At 49.0% G+C, this 9,821-nt stretch overlaps 1 protein-coding gene across 1 annotated transcript; it reads left to right on the forward strand.

Moving 5' to 3' along the window:
- The first annotated feature begins 1,831 nt into the window (after positions 1-1,831).
- LOC120971501 (probable carboxylesterase 5) lies at positions 1,832-4,502 on the forward strand. The gene has a single exon (XM_073505143.1). It carries the CDS (start codon positions 2,810-2,812, stop codon positions 4,187-4,189), a length of 1,380 nt encoding a protein of 459 aa, XP_073361244.1. The 5' UTR covers positions 1,832-2,809; the 3' UTR covers positions 4,190-4,502.
- The last annotated feature ends 5,319 nt before the right edge of the window (positions 4,503-9,821 follow it).

The raw sequence follows: 9,821 nt of genomic DNA on the forward strand, positions 1-9,821 counted from the left end.
ATCTACAAGTGCCGACAGAACCCAGCGAACGTATCGGAATTGTCAAGCTTCATAAAACTCTTGTGTTTGGTAACAAATTCACACGGACGTACCTAGTTACGAACGATGACAAAGACCGGTAGTGCTACATGTGACTCAGAAGATCCTTTTGCAGTCGCTTGTTGAACGTGCGGTCTGGCTTCACACGTTAGACTTTGTTGGTCAAGCCGTCACATAGGTAATCTCTTCCCCATGAATGTAAATCGGTGGAGCCCGGCATGTCCTTCAGTGTCTCTCACCCTATTTTTGTTAAAAAGAAAAAAAACTTGACTTTGTATGCTTCTGTCCGAAATCATTACTTAAGAAAATAATACCATTTTTAAATAATAAATAACCATGCAGTTTTGCATATGATTCGTCACAATGTATTGACATATAATTATGATTTGTCACAAGGTAGTTGGCAGAAACGTGTAATAATTTTGATTTATGACAAGGTAATTCGCAGAAACCATATGCACAGTAGACATAAAGCATCTATTTTAGAAAGATATGCTATTAATATGTCAACAGTATTTTCTGTTTATCGGTCTATACTTACATTTATATTGTCAAATGTACCCTTAATACACCGATACCAGCTTCTTGAAATTTCTTCTACGTTCTTTAATAATATTTTTGAAAGTCCACTTCTTCGCTTGTTACCGAAAAGTAAAAACAAGCCCAAATTTTGTGCAAAGAAACAACCTCCTTAACATTATGCTTTTTATGCTTTTTAGACTTGTCACCCGGACTATAAACTATTAGCTGCGTGATGATTTAATCTCAATTTCGTGGGGATGATTCTGGATGGGTGGTCGGTGACGCGCGGAGGACTGGGTGGATCATCTGTATCCGATGCGAGGAAGTGAGAGCAGTGTCGCGCACATGCCTTGTTCCTGGCGATGGTAAGAGCTGGCAGCGGCGATGTCCGCGGATGTCCTTAGATACTCGAAAGCATCATTGTGATGTTATGCTCTTCTACTTTTCCCAGGCTCTGGGCTCCTTGGGAAACCTTCGATCCTTGTTTTCACCGGGTCGGATGATGACCCTGCCTTGCGTCATGTCCCTCAATGAGGCATCATTTTGAGACTCAGGACCGGCCGTAGGGAATAAATTCGTTTCGTTGCCGGTGTGTGTATCAAAGGCCATGTGGATGCGTTAAAGATGGGGTTGTGAAAAGGTTGTGGTCACTTTGTTGCGGCGGAGTCCGAATTGTGTGACGGTGAGGTTCAGATGGCAACGATGCCAAGCGACTAGTGGCCTAGCTCAGTGATCCTACACGATGCAGGCTTGCATAGTCCATCGTTCTAGTTCATTATTATATTCGTCGTTGCCTGCACCTCACGACCTTTGCAGTGCGGGCTTTGTTGGCGTCAAAGCCAGAGTCGCTTACTTGGGGACAAGTGATGACGATGATGCCAACACACAACCTCGACGATTTCTTCTTCACAACGATGTATTTGTTGCGTCTTCTTTGTGACAGTATTCCACTAATTAACCATGACATATTATAAATACAGACTTGTAGAAGCAAAAAAAGAAACATTCGCTCCGGTGCCGCTCCTGCGGCACTATGGCGTCAAACCTAGCCGCCAGAGGAGGGCTAGATCCGAGCTTATGCTGCTGCCGGCGCTGGCCGCGGTTACAGCGGGCCCCTGCCTCAAAGGGGGAGGGGCTCCCGTGCGTCCTTCTGGCGGCGGTGTTGGGAACTCGGGGCGGCGGCCCTGGGGATGGTCGCGAGTTCAGCGTGACTGTGGGCGTCGGTGGTCCACTTTGGCTGCATGGGTAGCGACGAGGATACCAGCCGATGGGTGTCCCTGTTCGTTGTTGTGGTGGTTTGAGTTGCGCCTTGGCGTGCTCTTCGCCTCAGATGAGATCCGGCAGGGACGGCCTGATGGAGGGCTCGCCGACAGCATGCTATACTTCCGCGTGGGATGGCTGGAGCGCCCTGGACTCGACAGCCTGCTGCTAGTCTGATGGCCTCCCTCTGTCAGGCTTCCTCCATTATGGTGAGCACATGCGTAGGCATCCGAGCACGTGTTGCTCGACGGAGTCGGCTGTGATGAGGTGCGGTCTCGAGGCTTTATGCTAGATCGAGCATTGCTCGTCTTCTAGATCTAGGTGCTTCGCATGGTGTAGCAGTGTTGTCGCTTCAAGGCGACTGAGCGATCCTGACCTGGCGGTGGCTGGGTTCCGTTGGCGCGCCTCGGCGATGCTGGTCTGTCTTTCTGTTCTACCTCTGACAATGCCGACCCAGGGCCGACGAGCATGAGTTGAGCTTTTTCCGGTGAGGTGGTAGTCGGCAGTGTTGCGCTCCGCCATCGGTGTTGGTTATTGATGACCACTCCGGCTTGTCGCGGCGGCCTTGTTGTGGATTTCAGTGGCCATCGAATGGTCTTTGTGAGGGTTCCTCTCTCCGGATCCGGCGGTTGACTTCGATGTTGAGATGCAAGCTATAGATAGTAGCTTGATGCAAAGGGATGGTTGCGCAGCGGCGGCGGTTACACATCGTATGTAGCTGCTGGGATCTCGAAAAAATGGTGGCGGCAACACATTTGTGGCTCCGATGGTGCCTTTACTCGAACACCCAGTCTCGAGCTCCGGGGTGAAAGCCTAGGTCTTCACCCAAGTTGATTAAACCTGGCAATGGTAATGTTTCTACGTTGTTACCATGTTGACAAAGTGTGGTATTGCAAGCCCTAGAACCAAACAGCCCCTTACTTCTAGATCCTCAAAAAAAAATTATTAAAGGGACGTGGCGATGAAGAAAATGGCTCTATAAATTCCCATGAGGTGCAGCCAACGACGCGGCATGCAGCGGACAACTCAAAACAAGAGTTTCAAACTAAAGCAGCTCAACTGCGCCATGCATGCAAACAAGACTTCTCTAGCGAAGCAGAAGGAGGGACGTGACATCTCCGTGGACATGTACCCGTTCATACGCAAGTACAAGGACGGCAGCATCGAGCGTTTCCTGCGCAGCCCATTCGTGCTGGCGTCGCCGGATCAGGGCGGCAACCGCGGGGTGGCGACGAGGGACGTCGTCGTCGACAAGGCCACCGGCGTGTCTGTGCGCCTGTTCCTCCCGTCCCGTGCCGCCGACACCGCAGGCAGGAATCGGCTTCCCCTCGTCATCTACGTCCATGGCGGCTCGTTCTGCACGGAGAGCGCTTTCGGGCGGACGTACCACCGCTACGCGACCTCCCTCGCCGCCAGCGCCGGAGCCCTCGTCGTGTCGGTGGAGTACCGTCTAGCGCCGGAGTTCCCCATACCCGCGGCATATGACGACGCGTGGGCCGCGCTCCAGTGGGCGGCGTCCTCGTCCGACCCATGGCTGGCCAGCTACGCCGACTGGGGGCGCACGTTCCTGGCCGGCGACAGCGCCGGCGGCAACATCGTTTACCACACGGCAGTCCGCGCCAGCCACGAGGTCAACGATGACATGATGGACATCGAGGGGCTGATCATGGTGCACCCTTACTTCTGGGGAGCCAAGCGGCTGCCCTCGGAGCTCGCGTGGGCGGACGAGAGCGAGGGCGCCAGTGCCACGGCGGTGTTCCCGCCGTACGGGGTGGACCGGCTGTGGCCGTTCGTCACGGCCGGCCAGGCCGGCAACGATGACCCCCGGATCGACCCTCCGGCCTCGGAGGTCTCATCGCTGGCTTGCCGCCGCGTGCTCATCGCCGTGGCCGGGAAGGACACTCTGCGGGACCGCGGCCTCGACCTGGCGGCCCGCATCCGCGATCACGACGCGCCGTGGCCTTGGATGACGCCGGGGCGCCGCGAGGTGACGGTGGTGGAGTCGGAGGGCGAGGACCACGGCTTCCACCTCTACTGTCCGCTGAGGGCCACCAGCAAGAGGCTCATGGGGAGCATCGTGGAGTTCATAAACCAGCAGCCCAGCTCGTCGCCTGCTAATCCTATGGTGTTCGGCGTGCCCACGACGCCGTTCAAGGACGTGTTTGGGTATGGCACGACCATGAAGTCCTGGGGCACACGGTCCAGTATGGCACGTAACAGAGCACACGGTCCTGGCGCGCACGGTCCAGTATGGCCATCCAACAAAATCTCAGTTCGACTGCCGATGCCTGCTGGTAACGCTCATCACAAACAACATCCATTATCTGCTGCGGCTCCGTGGGGTTGTGTGATGAACAAGTTTTTCTAGATGACGGCCAGCCTGATCAACATCCGTTAACTGCTGCTGTATGGCATGGCCAAGAAGTCCTGGAGCACACGGTCCTGTATGCCCTTCTCCTACGTATACTACACTAAATAAAACACAAAGACTCTGCTACGTAGTACTCCATTAATTACTCTATGAGTCGTGTGAGTCCTTCATGCCAAGAGCTGGATTATTAGTTAAGAGGGTCCTATATATTGGTCCCATCCATTGGGATTTGTGGGAGATCAAATTCACAAATGTATGCCAATTACCGGCCAGGGAATTATATGTGAACTTGTCTTGCTTTATCTTATCATTATTTGGTGTCTACTAAATATATATTGTATGTCTTCCTTTAAAAATGTACTATATTGTATACCTTATCATCTCGAACTCTTATTTTGTATTGAATGTTACTGTACATGCAATATTAGATTCTCAACCCGTTGCGTGTTCACAGTGCATATTATGTATTTTGTTCTTGCACCAGCAAGAGTGCCCGTGCGTTGCAACGGATTAACAACAAAAGAATCATAAAATTTATTGCCCCACAATAGAAAATTTCGAACTCAGGGAAATTGCACCGACCTACCATCAATTTTGCAGATCAATAATTAAAAATAACTCATTCAAGAAAGCAAAGAACAATAGAGATACAATTTGTGACCCCAAGGGAAAAGAAATTGATTGGCGAACTAAATAGATCAGGGATTTTTATTGATGTATGTTGTCAATGCCCTAAGGCTACACATAGTGGGGAGTATCATATACTAGTATCATCACAATAGCTACATGTCAATCGCTTGACTTTCGAATTTGGTGGCAGTCGATTTCTGGTTGAACGGAGAAATAGCCGGGGGGGGGGGGGGGGGGGGGGGGGGGAACTCGCCGGAGGGGTGGAAGAACCTCGCTGGGCAGGCTACCCCGCCATATATCTTAGGGTGGGGGTGGGGGAGGGAGCACGACGGTTGTGTGTGTGTGTGTGGGGGGGGGGGGGGCAGCGGGCGGTGGTGAAGGTTTGTTGGAGAAAAAACAGGCAAGGCCCGAGCCTAGAGAGATGGCTGGGGCGGCGGCAGCACGACGGCGGGAGGAGGTTCCAGGTGTTAGACATAGCGTATTAGTTTAGATTTCTGTAACGTAACCTAGTGTAACTCTCTTCCTCTCCCGATCCCGTCTCTCCTGTTTCTCATGTAACCGAGCGAGTCCCGGAGATCGTTCGCTTCTTGTACGCAACGTCAGAGGCTAATCTGTCAGCAATAAATATACACCACGCGGCTCACCACGGAGAGTAGAAATGCTTCCACAAATTCTTACATGGTAATCAGAGCAATCCTCTTCATGTCGATCTAGTGTTCTCCAACATCAATCGCGCCATGTCTTCCTCCTTGGCTCCGGCTGTTTTGAACCTCGGACCGCCGCCAACCGAGAAGCTATCAAGGGGGAACTTCCTCCTATGGAAGGCCCAGGTCACCGACCTCCTGGACGTCACCGACGCAGCGCCCCCGAAGACGGTGGAGCAGCAGACATCGGACAAGAGCACAGCCATGGTGCCGAATCCGCTCTATGGACCATGGCTGTCCAAGGACCAGCAGGTCCTCAGCTATTTGCTGAATTCCTTATCAAAGGAGATACTTGCATAGGTCATCGGTAAGGAAACAACCTTTGATATTTGGACTGCACTCACGATCTTGTTCGCCTTGCAGTCCCAATCTCGGATAACAAATCTGAGAATAGCTATTGCCAACACCAAGAAGGGCAGCGTGACAAGTACGACGTTCATAGCCAAGATGAAGAGCCTCGGGGATGAGTTAGCTGCTGCTGGTCGACCGGTATCCGATCCGGAGATGGTGGACTACATCCTCGCTGGCCTAGATCGTGATTATGACCCCATTGTTGCAGCAGTTGGTGCCATAAAAAATCCTATCACCGTTGATGACCTCTTCTTGCAGATCTCCGCCTTTGATCAGAGGATGGAGATGCTTGGTGATGGACCAACCAGTGGCTTCCACACATCAGCAAACGCAGCCTACAGGGGCCATGGACAAGCTTGCGGCAGAGGATACCGTGGGCGAGGAACCAGGGGGCGCGGTCGTGGTGATCGTGCTCCTCCTGCCAGTAGTGGTAGCGGTGGGTCCAAGGCCACGCCAACAGCAGCAGCCACGCCAACAACAACAGCAGCAGGAACGAGACTTCCCCGAGTGCCAAATCTGTCACAAATTTCATGCTGGCGGTGTAAGGTTGTGCTGGCATCGCTATGAGGAAAGTGACCCTAAATAAAAGGTGGCAAACGCTGTCACAAACTCCTATGGCATTGACACTAATTTGTACGCAGACACTGGCGCTACCGAACACATCACGGGAGAGCTTGACAAGCTAACAATGGGATAGAAGTACCACGGAGGCGACCAAGTGCACACCGCAAGCGGTTCAGGTATGGATATTACTCATATTGGCAATACAATTGTTAAAACCCCGGTAAATGATTTGCATCTAAATAATGTCTTGCATGTCCCTCAAGCATCAAAAAATCTCATCGCTGTTCATCGCTTTGCCTTGACAACAAAGTTCTCATCATATTTTATCCTTCTTCTTTTGTGATTAAGGATTTGGCAACGAGGAGAGTCATTCTTAGAGGACAGTGTGAAGGGGGTCTCTATCCACTCATATCATCATCGTCATCTTCTTCAAGGTCAAATAAACAAGTGTTGGTTGTCACCAAGCCATCTTCAGCAAAGTGGCACAGTCGTTTGGGTCATCCATCTTCAGCTATCGTTTAGCATGTACTTAGTAAAAATAAACTTCCTTATGAGTCTAGCGTTGAGTCAGTTTTTGATTCATGTCAACAAGCAAAAAGTCATCAATTACCATACCCTGTTTCCATCAGTGTATCCACTGCTCCATTGCAACTTATATTCTCAGATGTATGGGGGCCAGCTCCCACATCAGTTGGTAGATTTTCATACTATGTATGCTTTATTGATGATTATAGTAAATTCACTTGGATTTATCTATTAAAGAAACGATCCGATGTTTTTCAAGTCTTTAGCAATTTCCAAAATCTTGTTGTACGGCAATTGATCTCCAAAATCATTGCCATGCAAACTGACTGGGGTGGTGAGTACGAGAAACTTAACTCTTTTTTTCAAAAGATTGGAATCTCACATCATGTTTCTTGTCCTCATGCTCACCAACAAAACGGGTCTGCTGAACGAAAGCATCGACATGTCGTTGAAGTAGGGCTAGCGTTGCTAGCTAATGCATCTATGCCTCTCAAGTTTTGGGATGAAGCCGTCCTCACGGATACATATCTCATCAATATTCGTCCTAGTAAAGTCATAAAATTTGAGAAACCCATCACACGACTCTTTGGTGTCATACCAGATTATCAATCTCTTCGTGTCTTTGGTTGTGCATGTTGACCAAATCTTAGACCATATAACACGCGCAAACTCGCGTTTCGTTAAAAAATGTGTCTTTTTAGGCCATAGTCCTCTGCATAAAGGGGTCAAATGTCTTGATGTTCCTACAGGCAGGGTCTACATATCTAGAGATGTTGTGTTTGATGAATTAGTCTTTCCCTTTGAATCTCTCCATCCAAACGCCGGTGGTTTTCTTTGCAAAGAAATACTTCTCCTTCCACCAAATCTTTGAAATTTATATCATGGGGGTGACAATTGTACTGACCAATATGATAATGATCCTGCAAGTTCTAGTTCCACACTTATGCCTGTGCAGGTTCATGGAGAAATAGCAGAAGAAAACGGAGCAGAAATTGTTCACAATGATCAAAATCCAGCTAGACACGATGTTATATTTCATGTGCCTGATGGAGAAGGAGCAACTGCGGACTATGAGGAGGATATTGCAGCGCCTGTGACTCTTGTGCGCCTACCTTCCTCGGATCGCGTGAGAAAAACCGCTCCGAATCGCGAGCCTGGCAGTTGCCAACCGATCCAGTGTGCTGTGCAACCCGCGGCCACCACATCACCAGGCGGGGATTCTCCCTCACGTTCCATGCGCGGGCAGACGCCAGCACCACACAGGCGGGCGACAACGACAACCAGTGCAGGATCGTCTGTGCCCACGAATTCTGCTGTTGTTGATACGGTTGACACAAGATCAGCCACACCACAGCACACAAGTACTAGCTCGGGATCTCCTACGCATACGCAATCAAGCACCTCACAAGGATCCTCTGCGGCTGAGTCTTCCGTGTAAATTTCTGTGCAGCAGTCTCCACCTCCTGCTCAACCACAACCCGCAGTCGTTTCACGAGTTATGACTCGGTTACAGAAAGGTATAAGAAATCCCAAAGTGAGAACTGATGGTACTATACCATTTGGCATGTTTTGTATTGCAGGAGAACCAGCAAAATTGGATGATGCACTAGGAGATCCGAAGTGGAAAAAGGCGATGGATGAAGAATACTCTGCACTTATGAGGAGCAAAACTTGGCATCTTGTACCAGATCAAAGAGATAAAAATGTCATTGATTGTAAGTGGGTATATAGGATCAAGAAGAAAGCGGGTGGTTCCATTGACAGATATAAAGCACGTCTAGTTGCAAAGGGATTCAAACAACATTATGGGATAGATTATGAAGATACCTTTAGTCCCGTTGTTAAAGCTGCAACTATTAGACTTGTGCTAGCCATTAATGTGTCCAAGGGATGGAGCATGAGATAGCTAGACGTACAGAATGCGTTTTTGCATGGTGTTCTGGAAGAGGAGGTTTACATGAGACAACCACCTGGGTATGCAGACAAGAAAACACCACACTAAGTATGCAAGCTTGACAAGGCTCTTTACGGTTTGAAACAGGCACCAAGAGCATGGTATTCAAGATTGAGTTCTCAGTTGAAGCATCTTGGTTTTGTTGCATCTAAAGCTGACACGTCACTCTTTATCTACAACAAGGCAAACACGGTTATATTCCTACTAATATATGTTGATGATATTATAATTGTAAGTTCTTCACAAGGTGCTACTAATGCTCTTTTGCATTATTTAAGTTCAAAGTTTGCTTTGAAAGCTCTTGGTGATCTACACTTCTTCCTAGGCATTGAAGTTAAGAAGATTCAAGATGGCATAGTATTGAGTCAAGAGAAATATGCTAATGAACTTCTAGCTCACATGGGAATGAAACATTGTAAGCCTACACCCACACCTTTGTCTTCGTCAGAAAAACTTCCTGCACTTGAAGGGGATCTGCTTAAGGATGAAGAAAGCACAAAATACAGAAGTACTGTGAGAGCCTTGATGTACTTGACTCTGACACGGCCAGATATATCTTTTCCTGTCAATAAGGTCTGTCAATTTTTGCATGCACCTACCAGTACACATTGGACAGCTGTTAAAAGAATTGTTCCTTATGTAAAACACACTACTAGCACTGGACTTCAAATCAGACGCTCCAATTCAACCCTTGTGAGTGCCTTCTCCGATGCGGATTAGGCAGGCTGTAGTGATGAAAGAAAGTCAACTGGAGGTTTTGCAGTATTTGTTGGTTCTAATCTTATTTCATGGAGTGCTAGAAAACAAGCCACGGTCTCAAGATCATGTACCGAAGCTGAGTACAAATCTCTGGCTATGCTACTGCTAAAATTATCTGGCTGGAATCATTGCTTGAAGAGTT

The sequence above is a fragment of the Aegilops tauschii genome, chromosome 7 (genome assembly GCF_002575655.3).
Source record: "Aegilops tauschii subsp. strangulata cultivar AL8/78 chromosome 7, Aet v6.0, whole genome shotgun sequence".
NCBI lineage: Eukaryota > Viridiplantae > Streptophyta > Magnoliopsida > Poales > Poaceae > Aegilops > Aegilops tauschii.

Excerpts from the sequence above, each read along its gene's own strand:
- LOC120971501 (XM_073505143.1), top strand. The coding sequence starts at position 2,810 with ATGAGGTGCAGCCAACGACGCGGCATGCAGCGGACAACTCAAAACAAG.